We start from the raw sequence: 20,579 nt of genomic DNA on the forward strand, positions 1-20,579 counted from the left end.
AATGAATATGCATTGAAAGCAGTGCATGCAAATAGATCTCATGCCTATTCATTGGGGAAATCCTGAAAACCCGACTGGAATACGGCTCTCGAGGACAGGAGTTCCCTACCCCTGCTTTAGAGGATTGTCCAGGTGTCTGGACATTTTTTTTTTTTTAATGGGGGAGTTTGTCCAGGTGTAGCCAGCCCACAACCCCCACCTAGTTTGGCAGGCCGGCTTACATCCTCAAGTTGGTTGGCTCTTCCAACTCCCCCACCTACCTCCACTCTGGCTGCTGTAATTGAATCTTCGGGCAGCCTGCAGTGGCAATGAGGTGAGCCTGCTGTCAGCGGCTTGCCCAATAATCCACCTCTCTGATTACCGAGGAGGGGGTGAGGGGAGGTAGGTAACTGATGGTAGGTAATGATCGGTATGGCCCAGGTAGTCTGCCCAGTAAGGTAGCTAGAAATTTACTTTTGTCCCGCTTTGGAGATTACCTCTCCTCCAACTCACCTTTGTTTAGGGTTGTAACTGTTATACCATGCAAGTTAGCCTCCTTTTTTGTTTTGTTTGATACAACATATCACTAAAACTTGCTGCTTCTTTCTCTAAAATATTACCAAAATCTGACCCTTCCTTTCTGACAACACTACCAAAACACTTATCCACACCCTTATTACCTTGCGCTTCGACTACTGCAACTTGCTACTCTCAGGTCTTCCACTTAGCCAACTCGCTCCCCTCCAATCCATCCAGAACTCGGCTGCATGACTCATATTCTGGGAGAGCCGCTATACTCATGTTATCCCTCTCCTAAAGCCACTTCATTGGCTTTCCATCCATTTCCGAATACAATTCAAACTCCCTTTTGCTGACCTACAAATGCACTCACTCAGCTGCCCCTCACTATCTCTCTTCACTTATCTCCCCCTGTGATCCCCTCCGTGAGTTCCGCTCAGCTGGTAAGTCCCTCCTATCTGGGCACTTCTCCTCAACTGCCTGCTCCAGACTCTGTCCCTTCTGCCTTGCTGTGCCGTATGTTTGGAACAAGCTGCCCGAATCCCTTCGGCAGGCTCAGTGTCTGGCAGTGTTCAAGGCCCAGTTAAAAGCCCATCTCTTTGAGAGAGCTTTCAACTCCTCTCACCTTGGGCTCTGCATCCCTCTACCCCAGTGTTTCTCAAGTCGGTCCTGGAGTACCCTCTAGAAGTGGGTGCCTAAATCCTCCTCTCCTGTCCAGCCCACCCTTACCCAGTTCCCAAGATTTTATCCATCCTTTGAAGCTCTCAGGTGGCTGGTGTTCTTCAGGGCTGGCTGGGCCTGCTCCCACTGTAGCTTCCTGGACTGTTCCCCCTGAGCTCTGAGAACTGTTGTCCTCCCAAGAGTTCCTCCTCTGCTGACTGCTACTAGGTAACCTTTTTTACCCCCTCTCCTTTTGTACCTGTATTGAATTTTGTATGTATATATTGTTTCGTATTAATTTACCATGGTTTCCCCCCATTTCTAAGTTTGTAATATGCTTTGAAATATTTGACAATGCGTGCACATCAAATTTTAATCAAAACATGAAACTTGACTAATTGATGTATATCTGCTGCCTTCTTTGTTAGTAAATATTTTACTTACTTTATGCTTAGATTGATAAAATGGTAGCTCTAAAGTTTTTAAAGGCTCAGATTAGAAAATATTAATTTCAGTAGGAAAGAGCACTATGGTCGGGGGTAAAGGGGATGGGATTTGATATACCGCTTTTTCTTTGTGGGTTGGGGGATGGGATCAAGGGAACGTGCCTTTTTAAAACCCAGCTGGAAAGTTTGTCTTAAATTTACAACATTAGGGTATTTTGTTGTGGAAAGCTTATTCCTCTGCAGTGGATTTCATGTTATTGGGGAGAAATCTTATATACAAAAGGACAAAATATTTTGAACTGTGTAATTTCTACAGACACCACCCTCATTTTATTATAAGGGACTTTTGGCATGTGTGCCTGTATGTGCATGTGTATAGGGGAGAGAGAGAGGAAGAAATCAGGGAAAGGCTTATTGCAGTGTACAGTATAAACCTTCTACTTCTCATCTACTATCTAAAAGAATTGCATTTCCAGCTGACTGAAGCAGGGCTGCTCAGCCAATCCCAGAGCGTTCTCCGAGCACTGTCATCAGTTCTTGGTTGGGGAAGGCTTTACTTTTATGCTCTGTATTTGGAAGGCTGATAAAATGCCAGGTCTGGACTGCCTCTAGGGATAACCTTCCCCCTATAATGTGAATGAACAGCATCTTGACTGGGGAATCCACAGAAAATTGACACGGCAGGCTCAGCTCTCCGGTGCAGGCCTCTTCTGCCTTCTGCCCGTAGCTGTGGTTTGTGGTAGCAGTTTCATTTCTGCACTGAGCAGTGCTTTGGATTATTAGACCTCCATGTACGACAATTTGTACCTGCATGGATTTGAAGATTCAGAGGCGGTGAGTGCTTTCTTGGGCAACATTTATTTGAAAGGCTGGCAGAATATACAGGGGGATGGGGAGTTGATCCACGGTATTGTTTTGCATGGTGTGCAGCTAGCTGTTTGGTGATGTATACAGTTTAGAGCCACCTGAAATAATCCTCCATTGCACAATTTCTTGTAATACTCAAAAATTTAGGTGTTTTAAGGAAGGCTGGACGCTGCTGCTGTGTGCTATAGCCTGCAGTTTACACGGAGGACTTTGTACTCTAACATGGCAGTGAGTTCCTGGGCTCTATAGAATTCTATAGGCTAAGAAAATTTGGATTTTGAATATAGCAGTCTAACTGAGAAATGTTTTTAGTATATAAAGCCGATTATTTATGACAGCCACGTAGATGGAAGTTCCAAATGCCAGCATCAGTGCAGTATGCTTTCTGGCCAAATGATCAGTGCATGCTTTGGCTCCTTTGTTGAGGAAATGAGATGCAAGTTTGTATTTTAATGACCTGTTTTTTCCAGCCTTATAATGCTGATAGTGTGTCATGAATGCATACTTTTTTTTATATTGTTGAATTGTAATTTGTTCCTTTAAAAACAATTACATACTGCATTTCATACCTATGTTCCAGGACTTAAAAATAGGTTTCTAAAGAACCCTTAAACGTATTTGCTAAGATAGGCTGTATTCATTATTATAGCCTTCACCTTATTTAGCTACTTATTTGGTATTAGCTGTTCTTTAGAGGACCAGCAGCTGATTTTTCTCTCTTATTATTTTAAAAAAACCTGATAGAGAGAAGGGATTGATAGAGTATGGATTCATTCCATTATGAAGCTTTTTTTAGGGGGGAGGGGGGCTTCTATACAGTATGCTGAACACCAGGAATACATGATATGATTTTCTGTGGGCAGTCATACAATAAACAGATTATAACATAAGTAAACAGTATATACGTCAATGCAGGTTTGTATAACTAATGATGTGGATATTCATGGCTGTTCAGATAAGACATTCTTTCTCTTCTGCCAGTAAGTCCTTATCAAGCTCTAAACTCTGATTATAAAAGTGTAACCTGTCTACATGTTGTCTAACTCGGTGCAAGATAGTGGCTAGCATATATATGTCAAATTAAATGATTGTAATGCACATTACTAATTTAGGACATGATTAAATGAAGCATGCCACATTGAAAGCATAAACGAGAACGTAATTGAATAAAACTGTTTCCTGAGTTAATAATATTTAAAACAATTTCCTTCCTGTTTCTTTACTTTTGCATGTTTCTTACTCAGTTCTTATGAATTTCTTTACATTTACCTTACAATATTTAATGTGGGTAACCAAGTCTTTTTTTTATACAAATACTAGAGGCATAGTACTGAGTTGTAATTGTAAAGTGCCTCACGAAATGTACTCAGCAGCTCTATATGTCATGGTCTAATGTGTAAGGCCTGCTGTTCTTAAGGACTGTGTTTTAATTCTTAGCGCATTTTGCTTTGAAGGAGAGTCATTATACCCATAAAGAAGGGTTTTCATTCACAGAGGGTGTGGGCAGCAGCAGAGGCTCTTTCAGGAAGACAGATTAGCAGTGAACTGACCTGCTGCTGAGGTGACCAGTTAAAGGGGCAGTTGTTTTCTGTTACTGGGTTTTGCTGCTGCTGAATGCAGGCCGGAACCCAAAAGGCTGATGTTGTCTAAAGAGGTAAATCTAAAGAACTTTATTAAATAAAGACACCATTCGGTAAACATCAAAAGCCATTTTCAGGACAAAATTTAAGCTGTCAGAGTATCCATTATTGTTTGGGTTCACTGCATACTCGTAGATGTTTTGCTGAGCTATTTCCAGAACGTTTAATTTCATGTAGCTGCTATTTCTTTTTTTTTTTAATATAAAGAATTGAACAATGCATTGCAATAAAAATACAAGGAGAGCTTAAAAGTGAAGGCATGAACCAGGGCCCATGCAATCTAACTGATCCACTAAAAATAGCAAACTCTTGGAGTAATGGGTCCTCTGCAGTCATTTTCTGTGCAAAAGCACTGATGTGTGGGTTGAAAATATGGTTTGGTACAGGTGTGTGTGTGTTTATAGAAAGGAGGTGGCTTAGGACTTGCTGTTGGATAAAGATCAAATGCTTTAATAGAGAAAATACTGCATGCAGGTAGAAAATACAGCAGTGTAGAACTAAGTAATCATTGTATCAAGAATCAGACAACAGGTTTACTTCCCCTCCCCTTTTTTTTTTTTTTTTTTTACAAAACCGTAGCACGGTTTTTAGTAGTGCTGCCTGATTCAGGAAAAAAATTTTGATTCGATTCGATTCAGCCTAGCCTATTGAATTGGTTTTTCGATTCGATTTTCCTGCCCAATTGGGTGTTTTTTCAAACATCCTGGTGGGTTTATTTTATAGCCTCTTCACCTCTTTTATAGCCTCTTCATCCCCTTTGCCTTCTCCTAACCACACTGGCGCTGTGGTGTAAACAAAATAAACAAACAAAAAAGACTTTTCCTTTCTCTGTTAAATCCTAGCTCATGTTTGCGGTCTAACACCAGCTCTGGCAGGATATACGTTTCAAATCTGACATATTGTAATCACAAAACAGAAAATAAAATTATTTTTTCTACCTTTTGTTGTCTGGTCAATATTCAAATCTTGTTGGTCCTAGGCTCTTGTTGGTCCCACGCTCTGGTTGTCTTCTGATAACTTGCTTGCCAGGGTCTCCTTCTTTCTTCTTTCTCTGTTCTAACCATCCATCTGCCATCTCTGTCCTTCTCTTCCGTTTCCCTTCCCTCCCCCGGAGGTCTGGCATCTTTCTTTTTTTTTCCCTCTCCATCCACAAATCCACCTTTTCTTAACTACCCTTTCATCCAGCATCTTTCCCTCCTTCCCTACCACCCCAGGGTCCACTATCTCTCCCTTTCTTTTCCCATCTACCCTCCTATCCAGTATCTCTATCCCCCCTCCACACCATCCCTTGTGTCCAACTTCTCTCCCTTCTCTCCCTAAATCCCATTGTCCATCATCTCTCTCCCTCTCCTCTATTTTAGACCCATTATTTCTTCCCCCCCAAAGTCCGGCATATGCACATCTCTTTGAAATCCCCCTTCTCTCCCTCTCTTCGTGTACTTCTACACCAGGGTCCCCCTCCCCTGAAGGTCTGTCCCCCCCCGAAGGCCTGTACCCCCCCTTGAAGGCTTGTCCCCCCCTTGAAGGCTGTCCCTCCTGAAGGCCTATGCCACCATCCCTGGCCTGTCCTCCCCTTAAAGGCCTGTCCCCCCCCCTTGAAGGCCTGTCCCCCCTTGAAGGCTTATCCCCCCCTGAAGGCCTGCCTGTCCCCACTGAAGGCCTATGCCACCATTTCTGGCCTGTCTCCCCTTTGAAGGCCTGTCCCCCCCTTAAAGGCCTGTCCCCCCTTGAAGGTCTGCACCCCCCTTGAAGGCCTGCACCCCATCAGGCCTGTACCCCTGAAGGCCTGTCCCACCCCAAAGGACTGCGCACCCCCCCTGGGAAGGCCCCCTGTTCCCCCTGGCATCCCCAGCCTGCAGAGCAGATCGTGGTACTAGCGTCTTTGCAAACTGCTTTGAGCCGTTTCATCTGTTGCGGTCCTGCTCCTCCTCTGACGTCAGAGGCAGGATCGCAGCGGAGGAAACAGCCTCGAAGCAGTTTGCAAACACACTAGTACCGCAATCTACTCTGCAGGCTTCACCTATAAGGTAAACGGTGCGCGGAGGCCAAGAGAGAAGCCGGACGCCAGGATGGGAAATCATATGCCAGGGGGGAGGAAACCAGATGCCAGGAGGGGGAGCCCACAGCAGAACTTCTCGACTGACCCTCCCTCCTCGCCCTCTAAAGCAGGTGTGCAGCGGCCTTGCTTTAGAGGGCAAGGGGGGAGGGTCCAAATCGGGAAGCCGATTTTTTGGTGTTTCGATTCACCTGAAGTGAATCGGTGAACTGATTCGAATCGTGAATCGGGCAGCACTAGTTGTTAGTGCTGGCCTGGCAGTAACAGCTCCAAAGCTCATAGGAATTCTATGAGCATCGGAGCTGTTACCGCCATGGCCGACACTAAAAACCACATTATAGTTTAGTAAAAGGGGGAGTTAGTGTGGTATGTGTCCTGAGAATTATACTATAAACTAATTAGAATATAGCAAATACAGATACAAGATCCTTTATCCAAAATCCCAGGGACCAGGTATATTTCGGTTTTCGGAATGGTTAAAGTCAGAAAAAGACAGACCATAAGACCATAAAATTGCCACCAAACCTTTTTTTATTTCAAAATAAATCTAACATTAAGGGCTCCTTTTACGGAAGTGCGCAAGTGTTTTTAGTGGACACACATGATTAGCACGCGCTATAGTGTGCGCTAGCCGAAAAAGTACCGCCTGCTTAAAAGGAGGCAGTAGCGGTTAGCGTGCATGGCATTTTAGCGCACCTTTGTAAAAGGAGCCCTAAATATTTCATGCACTTCAAACACCAACTTGTTCACCAAAGAGCCTGCACTGGCTAACATGTCCCTGCCTCAAATGTTCATGCAGGACAGATAACTGCAGGAAACCATCCCCATGTCATTCTTTAAGGAGAGAGGGAAGAATCAGAGTATGAATGGTCACAGCTGGTGTAGAAGGACTGAAGATGAGATAGACACTAAAGTATGACACGGGATGGTTAGAACATAAGACCATAAGCACTGCCATATTGGGATAGACTGAAGGTCTATTAAGCCCAGTATCCTGTTTCTAGCAGTGGCCAAATCAGGCCCCAAGTACCTGGCAGAAACCCAAAGAGAAGCAACATTCCAGAACTGAGATTGTGATGTCATAATGCCTCATTCCACCAATGTCTAAGAGTCAGCCTCATCATTGATGTCACAATGGCTTGATTATCCTAGGCTTGGCTCACATAAGAATCAGAGTATGAATGGGCATAGCCACGGACCCTCAAGCCTTGCATTGAAGAATGCTGGTGTAGAAGGACTGAGGTTGAGATAGACACTAAAACAGGGGTGCCCAAATGGTCAGTCGCGATTGGCCAGTAGATCGCAAATGCAACGCAAGTCGATCACATTGCCATTGTGATCTTGTTCTTCCTGCCTCCCCGAGCCAGGCCAGGCGCATACATGCACCGGACCCACAAGCCTTCACCTCCGATGTCAATTCTGACGTTGGAGAGGAAGTTCTGGGTCAGCCAATCGCTGCCTGGCTGGCCTGGAACATCCTATCCGACGTCAGAATTGATGTCGGAGGAGGGGGGAAGAGGTAGGCTTGTGGGCCTGGCGCTTGTACGTGCCAGGCCTGGCTCGAGGAAGCAGGGAGAAATTGGCGTGGTGGCTTGGGGGGAGGCAGGGAGAGAAAGAATCGGGGAAGTGGAAAAATCGGCGCAATGGCTTGGAGAACAGGGGGAGAGAGAAAGAAAGACAGAAATAAAGAGGGGGGCAGGGGGAGAGAGAAAGAAAGACAGAAATAAAGAGGGGGCAGGGGAAGAAACAGAAAGAAAAGGGGAGGGGCAGAAAGAAAGAAATATTGGAATTGCAGAAGAAGGAAGTTCAGCTAGAGACTCATGAAATCACCAGACAAAAAGGTAGGAAAAATTATTTTATTTTCAATTTAGTGATCAAAATGTGTCCGTTTTGAGAATTTATATCTGCTCTCTTTATTTTGCACTATGGCCCTCTTTTACTAAACCGCAATACTGTTTTTTTAGCACAGGGAGCCTATGAGCATCGGGAGCTGCGAGGGGCATTCAGCGCAGCTCCCTGCGTAGAAACCGTTATTGCAGTTTAGTAAAAGGGAAGGAAGTATATTTGTCTATTTTTGTGTAGTTGTTACTGAGATGACATTGCATATTTTAAAGTCATCTGCCCTGACCTCTGAAACCCCCCCCCCCGAATACAAATGATAATTAACATTTTCTCTGCGTACAGTGTGCTTTGTGTTTTATAAAATTTTACTGCTGGTAGATCATTTTGACTTGGTCATTTTAAAAGTAGCTCGCAAGCCAAAGCCAACTCCTTCACTAAAGAATGACAGTCTCTGGTATCCAGAGCAGATATTGTGATGTCATAATGCCTCATTCACCAATGCCTAAGAGCCAACCTCATCAGTGATGTCACAATGGCTTCATTATGCTATACTTGGCTCAAATAAGAATCAGAGTATGAATGGGCACAGCCACTGACCCTCAAGCCTTGCATTGAAGAATGCTGGTGTAGGACTGAGGTTGAGATAGACAAATGACATGGGATGGTTTCCCGCAGTTATCCACAGGGATGGTGACAAATTCTGTCGCCATATCATTTTCTAAAAATAAAATATATGATAAAATATAGACGTGCACATCCCAATAAACTTATCTTTCTGAGCAGAATCTGCATCTCTCTGTGCCATTTTCCATCCCTCTGACCTTTTCTGCTTGTCATTGCTACCCTTAGTGGAATCTGCAGCTCTTTTTTGCCACTTTCCAGCCCTCTGACTGGACTTGCATAGAGATCAGGAGAAACACATGCACTTGCTTTCAGCATGTGTCATGATGGGGAAATTGACTACTTCTGGTCCATGCTGCAAATTTAGAATTTTTGGAGCTTTCCGGTTTTCGGAATTTCAGATAAAGGATTTTGTACCTGTATGCAGTGGCGTACCTAGCATATGTGACACCCGGGGCCCATCATTTTTTGGCACCCCCCCATCTGTACGAAAAACATGATTTTTAGTAACAAGCCACATGTCATACATGAGGACCTAGGAAAAGGCAGCATCTTACATACTGCAGTGAGCAGTACAACATCAATATACCCATTGTAAAACTAAACAAGCCAGACCAGTACAGATCAATCCTACACCGTCAGTCCTAACAGAAAACCATGTCTTTCGACACACAGAACACAGAAAACACCTTTGCCTAGTATGGAATATGTCATCACAAACTAACCCCTCCCCCTTTTACAAAACTGTAGTGTGGATTTTAGCCACGGTGGTAACAGCTCTGACGCTCATAGAATTCTGAGCATCAGAGCTGCTACCACCACGGCTGGCGCTAAAAAACGCTCCACAGTTTTGTAAAAGGGGGAATAAAATAGAAACACATAGACAAAGGTTAAATTGAACCAGCAAGAAGCTGGACTCTGCATAAAATGCAACACCACAGAAACAGTGACATATGTCTCCTAAAGCAATAAATAAATAGAAAATTTTTGTTCTATCTTTGTCTTCTCTGGTTTCTGCTTTCTTCATCTTCTTGTTACTGTCTTCCTTCCATCCACTGTCTGCCATCTCTCTGCCCCTCCCTATATGGCATCTTCTCTCCTATGCCCCTTCCAGAAACTGTATGCCTCCCCCTTCCATCTTTCCTCTAGACACCTCCCCCTTTGGTCTGGCATCCATCATCTTCCCTCTGTTCCCTCATGGTCTGGCATCTTTCTCCTTTCATCTCTCTTTCCCTCCCCCCTGTGGTTTTTAGCATCTCTCTTCTCATTTCCTCCGCTCAGATCTGATATCTCTGTCTCCTTCCCCGTTCTCTGGCATCTCTCTCTTCCCTTTCCTTCTCTGGTCTTCCTTCTTTATTTTCTGCCTCCGTTTAAATTAAATTCTTCCTTACTATGCAGTCCTCAGTTTCCCTCTTTTCACTATGTCTACCCACAGCATGCCACCCCTTTCCTTCACCCCTCCACTATCTCACTAAATATATCTTCTTCCCCCATCCAGCATATGTCCTTTTTCTTTATCCCTCCTTCCATCCAGTATGTGTTCTCTTTCTCCACTTCTATTCCCCACTTCCATCATCTGACCTCTTCTCTCTCCCCTTTCTACCCACTTCCATCATCTGCCCCCTTCTCTCAATCTCTCCATCCACCACAGGTGCATCTTTCTCCCTTCCTCACCTTTCCGATTTTGGCAACAAGATCTGCAAGGCCCCCCCCCTGGACATCAGGCCCAGTCCGACAAACCTCCCTGCCTGTGGCCGGCGATGTCTAAACTGCCTTCTTACAGCAGCCGGAGCATTGTAGTTGCATATGGCTGCCGTAAAGGTCGTCTGTGATGCAACTTCCAGTTGTGTCAGAGATGACCTTTATGGCAGCCACACGCAGCTTCAATGCTCTAGCTCAGGGGTGCCCACACTTTTTGGGCTTGCGAGCTACTTTTAAAATGACCAAGTCAAAATGATCTACCAACAATAAAATTTTTTAAAAACACAAAGCACACTGTATGCTGAGAAAATGTTTATTATCATTCCTATTCCGTGTTTTTTTCAAAGGGGTCAAGGCCGATGACTCTATGCACTGTCACCTCAGTAACAACCATACAAAAATAGACAAATATACCCCCTCCCTTTTAACTAAACCACAATAGCAGTTTTTAGCGCAGGGAGCTGCGCTGAATGTCCAGCGCTGCTCTGGACACTCATAGGCTCCCTGCACTAAAAACCGCTATTGTGGTTTAGTAAAAGGGGTCCATAGTGCAAAATATAGACAACAGATATGAATTCAGACACATTTTGATCACTAAATTGAAAATAAAATCATTTTTCCTATCTTGTCTGGTGATTTCATGAGTCTGATTGCACTTTCTTCTTCTGACTGTGCATCCAATCTTTCTTCCCTTCTTTCAGCCTGTATGCTTCCTCTCCTCCAAAGCTCATTCCCTCCCCCAACTTTTTCTTCCTCTCTCACTGACCTTTCTTTCTCCCTGCCTCCCTTTCTTTTTTTCTCTCTTCATGTCCCCTTTCTTTTTTTTGTTTCCCTTCTGTCTCCCTGCCTGTCCCCTTTTTTTACTTTCTCTCTGCCCTCCACCAAGCCGCTGCTGCCACCATCAGGGAATAGGTCCCAAAGCCGCCGTCGCGGCTGCCCCAAGCTCTCTCTGCTTCCCAGCATCGGGCCGACGGAGAGGAAGTTCCGCCCAGCCAGGCAGCGATTGGCTGGCCCAAACTTCCTCTCCGACGGCAGTCTTAGGGTGGTACACAGCCGGCCAGGTCCGGAAAATGGTCGATCGCCAAGGCAAAGTGAGTCTATCACGGAGCCCGGGATGGGCTCCGCGATCAACTCACTTTGCCTTGGCGATGGACCATTTTCCGGACCTGGCCGGCTGTGCATCCCCCTAAGGCTGCACTCGGGGCGGACTTCCCCCCCCTGCCCCTCCTTGGTACACCACTGCCTGTATGTAATAGAGCAAGAACAATAGTTCTATTTTTCTAATGTTTCTTCTATTTATTCATGAACCAATTTTTTTCAACAAGGTCACCTAAGAAGACTTGATCGAAGATGTTCCCTTAATGCTATAACAGCATGATTAGAATTGATTTAATGGTAGTTTGGGCAAACTTACTCATCAGTGCTTAAATATATTATTTAAATGCAGTCAGCAAGTCATTATCATTTTTACAGGGACATAGTGGCAGTAGGATTTCTGATCAAGGGTGTTTTCTTGCACATTTTTACTGATTTGTTCTTGTTGGAAGTTTTTAGCAGCTTGCTAGCTTTGAGCTGCTTGAGGTGAATATATAATGTTATTAGCACTTTGAGAGCAGTGGAGGTGTTACAGTATGTTTTGTGATGCACCCCATGCATCACTGGTATTAAAGCTGCATGGATCGATTTTGATATATTGTTGAGTTTTATAAATGCATGGATAATAAGAATGTGACATTGAGTTAACATGCTGTTGACAAAATCTGTTCTGTTAGTTTATATCGAGAGGAGTTCACTTGTTCAGTCAGTAACCTGGTTTTAGCCAAAATTGTTTTGGAAATTTAGGGTGAAAATAAAAATTTGAGCAAAATGGATTAAGCCTTAAAATGAGTTTATGAAAAACACTGAAACCTGATGGTTTTTTTTTTTTTTTGTTGTTGTTTTTTTTTTTTTTTTGGGGGGGGGGGGAATACCGTATTTTTCACTCCATAAGATGCACCTGACCATAAGACGCACCCTTGATTTAGAGGAAGAAAAGAAGAAAAAAAACATTCTGAACCAAATTCTCCCTGCCTGGCTCTGCACTCAAACCCACATTCCTTGCCAGACCCTGCACCCTGTCTCGCCTCCCTGCCAGGCTCTATACCCTGTCCCCCCTCTGGTGGTCTAATGGTAGGCTGGGACAAGGCACAGGGTGGGAAGAGATGGGGCACAGGGCTGGTAGGGATAGGGCAGGCAGGCTGGCCTAGTGGTCTAGTGACAAGCAGGCAAACAGTCCTAGTGGCCTAGTTAGAGGCAGGCAGGCCTAGTAGCCTATTGACAAGCAAGCAGGCAGGGCCCCCCACTCCAAGGCAGGCAGGCAGGGCCCCCCACCCCAAGGCAAGCAGGCAGGCAGGACCCTCCACCTTGAGTCAGGCAGGCAGGGCCCCCTCCCGGACTCCCCCGTACCTTATTTTAGGTGGTCCGGCCCTTCCCTCCCACTGAGCTAAGCAGCGTCAGTTTGGTCCAAAAAGCAGGTACATGCTTTTCACGCGCTGCCTTGTCCTGCACCGCTCAATGAATGGCTGCAGTCAGTTCTTGTGAGAACTGACTGCAGCCATTCACGGAGCTGTGCAGGACAAGGCAGCATGTGAAAAGCTTGCGCCTTCCTTTTGGGCTGTTCTGATGCTGTTTAGCTCAGTGGGAGGGAAGGACAGGACCACCAGACCAGACTGGTGGGAGTTCGGGGGGGGGGAGGGGGCCCTGCTTGCCTGCCTTAGCTAGTTTGGGAGTCAGCCAGAGGGAAGGGCAGGATCGCCAGAGGATCTAAATAAGGTAACGGCGGGCGGAGGTGTGTTGGGTATTTGTTCCATAGGACACACCCTTTTTTCCACTCACTTTTCTGGGAGGAAAAGTGCGTCTTATGGAGCGAAAAATACGGTAGTGCTTAAAAGAAAGAAAAAAGCTGGATCTGAAAGGAGGTATACTCTTTTGTGATGCAACCAGGGGTAACGAAAGTATACCCTTCTAGCACATCGTTTAAATACACAGTAAAATGTTTAGCTACAAAAAAAAAGATTTTCACTTATCTGTTCCAATCTTACTAACTGTGATGATTAATGTTAAGTGGGTGATGTACTGACATAAAGCTGTAGGAGGAAGACACCTATCTGCTTTAGAAAATGGTGAAGTATTTGTATGTGGGCTGGAGACAAGAGCATTCTTTGCTTGTAGGGGACAGCTGCAAAGTGATGTATATAACCACACAGTTATGAACAAAAATGCAAGTCTTTGAGAAGCACTAATGATTTTTTTTTTTTTTTGGGAAATCCATTCCCAAACCTTCCAAGTTTCACAATGAAAGGTGCCATTCGCCAATTCACTGCATCCACTAAGATTCTTGGAGTGGTACTGGATAATACTTTATCCTTTTACTTCCATATTTCTAAAGTGGTTTCTTTGTCATTTCTTGCTCTGTGTCATATCCATTCTATTTGCTCATTTCTTCACACAGGTTCTCTCCACATTCTCCTTCACTCCTTGGTATTTTCTGAACTCGATTATTGAAATTCCATTCTTATAGGTCTCCCAAATTATCAGCTTCAGAGATTACAATGTGTGCAAAACACTGCAGTGAAACTTTATCATTGTTCAAAATGTGACCATGTAACCCCTCTCTTAAAAGCAGAGCACATTCTTCCGGTCACATTTCATATTCCTTTCAAATACACTTGTACTTACTTTTCAGATCCAATCATCAGGTCTTTTCCTTCTTCTTTTGGTTCAATATGCTCCAAAGAGAACCTCTGTTCCTCCCAGAAACAACTGCTATCTGTTCCCTCCTTTAGGTATCTATTCCTTGATACTCATAGAAACTCATCATTCTTAGTCATGTCACCAATTTTATGGAATTCCCTCCCTCTCTACCTCAGGACAGAAACTTCATTCTTGAAATTCAAAGCCCATCTAAAAGTTCTTCTCACAAACCTTCAATACATAGTTCCTTTTTTCCCCCCCCCCAATGATTTAATATATTCCCTTTTTCCTTCTCTTGCAGATAATACATAATTTCCCACTTTCTTATGTTTTCACCGTCTTTCCTAGTAACCTTTGAATTATTGTAACCACATTTTATCCACGTACTAAGTTGTACTAAAAAATGGCTGGCACTGTTTTTTGGGGGTTTTTGCAAATCATTTTATTAAGAGAGTTCCTGCGGTTACCTCTAGTCTCCCGATAAGGGGAGAATGGGGGGGAGTATGAATGGGGAGTGTGCGTGTAGCTAAATTGAATGATTGTTTGTCTGGTTTGTGTTGTATGGCGTGGATGTTGCCCCTTGCGTTGGGGATTACTAGGAATGAGTACTACATATTTAAAAATTTATGGGGTCAATGGGGGAGCTGGGATGTTTTTTGCTGTTGGATTATCTTGAGACAGGGGTCTGGAGCTTTCTCTTTATCGTTGTTTTCATCTTCTTGGCCTGAGGAGGGAGCTCTGCTCAGTGACCTCACACACGCTCTTCGACATGTGCACTTGATTTCTTGGTTTACACTGGGTGGGGGATTTTGGGCATCTCCTCCTCTTTCTATCTTTCTTTTCCCCATATGGTTGTTATGTTCTTCACAGCCGTTTCTGGTTGCATCTGATTTTCCTGTATCTCGTTTGGCACTGTTTTAGCACATGAGTTTCCTACGTGCTGAGGCCTCTTTGTAGTGTGGCTCTAAGATGGCTGACAATGCCATTTTCTTATTAATGGCCATGCATAAATGGCAAAATTAGCACATGCAGCGTGAGGCCTTGTTGCAAGAAGTTGAACAGCATCACAGACTTTATCCTGACTATCTCAAGAAGACATGGAGTGCTTGAGTGTTTGGAACACCATCAGTAGATGACTGTACCAAAGAGTACATGTTTAGCTGTGAAGTATGTTAAATTACTGTTATTTTCCACAATAAAGTACAGATATTGAAGGTTCATTTAATAATAGCATGTGTTCCAGTTTGTCTTGTGTTGTCCCTGTTAATGTCTCACTTATTTATTGTTATTCCCCCTCCCCTTATATCTCGTTATTGTAAACCGCTTAGATTTAAAAATTTATTTTTATATTTGCAGTATATCAACACTAAAAATGCGGTCCTGTCCTCAGGTGGATGAGTCTGTAAAGGGATGTAGAAGACTTGGTGAATTAACGTTTACTTTAAAATAGTTAAAAGTGGCTTTAAATGAACTGGAGCTTTTTTTTTTTTTTTTTTAAGCACTCACAAGGAAGAAAATCAGAATGCCTCTTGTGGTAGGGGAACAAGCTGAATAAGAGGGAAAGCAAAGAGTTTCTAGAAATTGTAGGATTGTAGGACTGTAGGATTCAAAGAACTGAGGAGCACTGAACATACTGCACCCTGACAGCTATCAGAAGAAAATCTGTGGGAAACAATATTGTTCAGGTGACAGAAACAAACAAACAAAAAATGTGTTTTCACTCTGCCTTTCCTTCAGTCCTTTGAGGGAAGTGCGTGGAATTCACAATATGGCAGTAAAATGCTTCAAAATTCTTTTCAGGAGAACTAACATTCAAAATGGCATTTTTGCGTAGTCCAGCACAAAAGTGGGCTGTCCGATAGCACATAGACTGAGGTGCCCACTTTGGAAGGCAACACACCCAGTGTTTTTCAACCTGCGGTACGCGTACCCTAGGGGATGTGCAGATGCCTGTTGGGGATATGCGGCCTGGCTGACTTCCCGCCAATTTCCGCCTGCCCATTCGCCGCTGCTGCCGCCACCTAGGGTCTCATGTTCCTGTCTGCTGCTCCCGTGACAACCTTTTTTGAGCCGCACTCGCTCCTTCAGTTTTCATCCTTCAGCAGTGCTCCTTGCGGTGGACGGCGCATGCAGAGATTCAGGCGCTGCATATAAGTGGCTGACCCCAAAGCCTTCTCTCCGATATAAGAGTTGACGTTGCAGAGAAGGCTTTGGGGTCAGCCACATGCAGCGTGTGTGCCATCCATTGCGGGAGTGCTGCTGGGGGCTGAGGACCGAAGGAGGAGTGAGTGCAGTTCAGACAAGTAAGGGGGACATGATGTTTTGCGACCGTTTGGGGTTTGATAATAATTGACTTAGTACTACTAGAAACAGAGCTTTGTGTTACATTGCATCTGAAGTGGTTTGCATATTTATATTACATACAGGTACTTCCTCTGTCGTTAGTGGACTTTCAATCCAACTTTTATATCTGGGGCAATGGAGGGTTAAGTGTCTTGCCCAAAGTCACAAGGAGCCACAGTGAAAATCAAACCTGGTTCTGTTGTGGTTTAAGTGCCTTTTATGTTAGGGGGCATGGCATAGGTGAATAATTTGACAAGAAATTCCACAGATTAATTGTTTATTGAGTTGGATATGGTGGAGAGGGAACAGAGGGACAGACTGAAGGGGATGCAAGTTGGGGGAATACTGGACATAGTGATGGAGGGAGAGATGTAGAATGGGCAGTGGTGAAAAATGCTGCACATGATCCGGGGGATGAGAGAGAGATAAATATTGGACTGGGGGGGGGGGGGAGCAGAAAGGAGGAAGGGAGGGGAGATGTCAGATCACTGGAACGGGGAGGAGATGTGTGTGAGAGAACTTGCCCATAGTGACTAATCAGTACAAGTACTTTTTATGTATCTAATGTTGCATGAAAAGTTTAATTAGCATTCCCCAAGACCTTGGTTGAGATTGGTTGTTTATAAAAATAAATAGAAAAAATGGCATTACAATTAGTGCTATTATTATGGGGGTGGAGTCAGGGGCGGAGTTTGGGCAGGTCTGGGGCAGAGTTTGGGCGGGTCTGGGGTGGAGCTTGGGTGGGGAACTTGGTTGGTGTTTGTTATGCTTAGGGGGTACTTGGCTTGAATAGGTTGAGAAACACTGCATTAAGGAATCGGTTAGTTTCTAGGGATATGCAGACATAATTTTATTTTGTTTAGTTTCCTTTATTGTTTGCAGATTTGTTTTATTTACTTAAATTTTCCATACTGGGCAATTTTGTTAATTGTGGTTGTGGGTGCTGCCTGAACGAGCAAACAAACAATACCCCCTGCAACCCCTAAGAGTATCACCTGACCCATCCAACCCCTTTAGATCCTCCTCAGTATGTTTATGCATGTCACTTGATATTCTATCATTCTAATACAGACCAATCAAAGAAGTTTACAATTAAAGTCTAGAACTTATCATAACAATTTATTTATAGAGACATAAAAGCCATAAAATGGTTGACGATTTAAAAGTAACCATCCAACACCCAGTAATTTAGAAAGACAGGCAGTGTATCATCCCCCGTCCACCCCACAGGAATCAGCATCACCTCATGCCCCTACTGAAAAAGTAGTCAACCCCCCCCCCTCACCAGCACTTACCTGGGATATTTCTGGTATATGTTTGTTAAAAGTTGTAATTGCACTTCGATTTTTCAACAGCACGGTGTACAAAATATATAAAAACAAGAAACGAAAAGAATGCCATTTAAAATAGAAAGCAAAGAAAAGCAAAAAAAAATTAAATCCAAGTAATCTATAAATCTAAAAGGCTGAAAACAAAACAATTTTTGTTTAAATCTTGTTTAAATAGTTGTCAGGGCAGCAGTCATTCAAATGTTGGTAGCTATTTAGATTATTAGAAAGCTTAGTATTTGATATGGGAAGGGAAAGGGATGCTGAATGTCAATGAAATAAACGATCTTGTATGTGAATTTATCTAAGATGACAGAAACAATGAACTGCCTGATTTGCAGCTGGAATATGTTCTTAAAACTGTGAACAGGCATAATTTGGTGGAATGGCCTAGTCAGATTATCCTTTTCTGTCATCATCTACCATGGCCACAGCATGAACTTCTAGCCATCACTTGCTCAGATAGCATCTTGCAATGGTATCTTGGTGAAGCACTTTGAGATTCTTATAAACAAAGTTAGTCTTTTATTCTCTCTAAATTGAGTTCTCCGGTTTTTTTCCTTACACTTTTACATAACTGTTGTATGCATTCATGATTATTTCTCTAGCATTGTATGACACTTACTTCACTGCATGAGTAGGTGCAAATGTGATTGGAATGTGTGTGATCAGTCTTTTGTTCATAAGGCATTCCTGCTGTGAATTTTTACATCTTTTTATATACAGTTACCACAGTGCACAGACTCTACAAGAAACAAATTCCATAAGAACATACATATTATAAACTCCAAAAAGTTTTTATTGTGCAAATTTATTGTTTATTGAAAGCTTCTTTACCACTACTAATGACTGGGAATCCAATTTAGAGCAGTTTATATGAGCTTCTATAATGGTGTTATGATACACGAGCTTCAGTAATGGTGTTACAATACATGAGCTACGCTATTTGAGCTTTGGTAATGGTGTTACAATACAATACATGAGCTACAATACCAGGAAACATTGACAAGCTGCCATACTAAGCATGCTGGTATTAAGTTGTCACATGCTTCATCTTTTTCTTTGTATCTGAGAGTGGCTGGCATACAGATTACAAACTATTGATTTATATCCCCTGGTATTTAAACTCTGTGGCATTTAAACTTACCGTATTTTTCGCTCTATAGGATGCACCTGACCATAAGATGCATCTACCTGTAAAGAAGGAAAAACCAAGGAAAAAAAATCCTTAACCAAATGGTGTACCCTATCCCACCGCCCTGCCCTGTACCCTGTCCCCCCTCTAGTGGTCTAGTGGCAGGCAAGAACAAGGCAGGTCTAGTGGAACAGGACACAGGGCAGGTAGGCAGGCCTTTTAAGCTCACATCCCATTCTTCTGCTGACATTACTTGTGACCCTGGGCAACTCACTTCACCCCCCACTACAAAATTAGAATAAACATAGAAATTACACTTTACAGGAATTACCTAAAGGGATGAACTTACAGATCTTACATTAGCAGGAAGACTAATAAAGAAGCTCACATTTCTGTATAAATCATGCCAGCTATAGAGACATTGAGAAGGCCCCAAGCTAATACCACTTTCCTGGCTTCGGCTTCCTTCCTCATCTTTACAGTCTGGGCCAATTCTGGTTGGACCAGGCGCCTAAGGCCCCTCCTGTGGGCGGAGACTTAGGCGCCTGGCCCAATCAGGTCCTAAGGCCGGCCATTCAGAGGATGGCGGGCCTGCCGGGCGGATGGGCTTGGGATCCGTCTGTACATCCAACTTACTGTACATCAAGGGGGGGTGTCAGGAGTGGGGAGTGGAGGTTCGGGAGATGAACCGTGGGCAGGAGGGGTTGGGCTAGGCGAGGGGTTCCGGTTAGGCTGGGGGTCACACGGCCTACCTTGGTGGGGGATTCAGGGTGTCCGGCAGGAGGGACTGGGCATCCCTCCTGCTGGGGAAGGTTACGGGGGATCGCGGCAGGTTCAGGCAAGAGGGATTGGGCATCCCCCCTGCCGGGGAAGGTTGCAGGGGATCGCAGCAGGTTAGGGCAGGAAGGATTGGGCATCCCTCCTGCTGGCGATCATTACAGGAGTGGGGGAACATTTTTCCTGGGCTGCTGAACTGATTGCGCCAGCTGCAATCGGCTCAGCAGCCTGATCCAGAACTTATACCTGTTTGACATGGTCTAAGTCAAAACGTATAAGTTCTGATTATGGCTGCCAGATGACTAAGTCTAGGTCGGCCCACATCCCACCCTATCCACTCCTCCAAAAATGCTCCTTTTCGCTCTGGGCGCACAGAGGCAGTCAAAAGGCCTAAGCTGGTTTTAGATACATCTAAAACCCTGTTTGATTATCGGTACTTGGATGACTTGTCTTTTTGATTGTCCAAGTGCCGATTTAGGCAGGTTTTTAGATGCATTTTCGTTTTGATTATTTACCTCTCATTTTTTGTTTCTGGATAGCTTAATCACCTTTTCCCAGAGATGGTCACTTAAGGTCTCCATTGCAGCCCTTCATGATGGACCCTAGGAGGACCCTTTCAACCCCACACCTCCTCCACCACAGGCCAATTCTACTCTTATTCATAGCATGCAATTGTGTTGGATTTGAGTAAGAGCTGAGAAGGAACCTACACAGCTGCTGAACTACCCCCAGTCTTGGTCAATTCTTCCATAGAAGTCCAAACGTCTGATGGTGTATAGTCCCATCAACTTTTACTCCCAAACCACCCACTGTACTCTTAATAGATGTTCAACTGACTCTCTCCCTGTGCATACTTCAGGCTTCATGTGTCTCCCTATGCATGTTTCAGGCTCCAAGTGTCTCCTAATCCAGAACAATTGAACTAGAGCATCT

The 20,579-nt window shown here is 44.0% G+C and overlaps 1 protein-coding gene across 2 annotated transcripts in view; it reads left to right on the plus strand.

The window, feature by feature from the left end:
* CACNB4 (calcium voltage-gated channel auxiliary subunit beta 4) overlaps window positions 1–20,579 on the plus strand; it is a 323,418-nt gene that overhangs the window by 104,258 nt on the left and 198,581 nt on the right. Inside the window, exon 1 of one of the 2 annotated variants that reach the window (XM_033946680.1) lies at window positions 2,243–2,438. The exons of the other annotated variant lie outside the window; for it this stretch is intronic. Within the exon in view, the coding sequence (XP_033802571.1) occupies window positions 2,394–2,438 (45 nt within the window). The 5' untranslated portion in view covers window positions 2,243–2,393. Of the gene's footprint in view, window positions 1–2,242; window positions 2,439–20,579 lie in introns of those variants that run through there. 2 annotated transcript variants of the gene reach the window in all.

The sequence above is a fragment of the Geotrypetes seraphini genome, chromosome 5 (assembly GCF_902459505.1).
Source record: "Geotrypetes seraphini chromosome 5, aGeoSer1.1, whole genome shotgun sequence".
Lineage (NCBI taxonomy): Eukaryota > Metazoa > Chordata > Amphibia > Gymnophiona > Dermophiidae > Geotrypetes > Geotrypetes seraphini.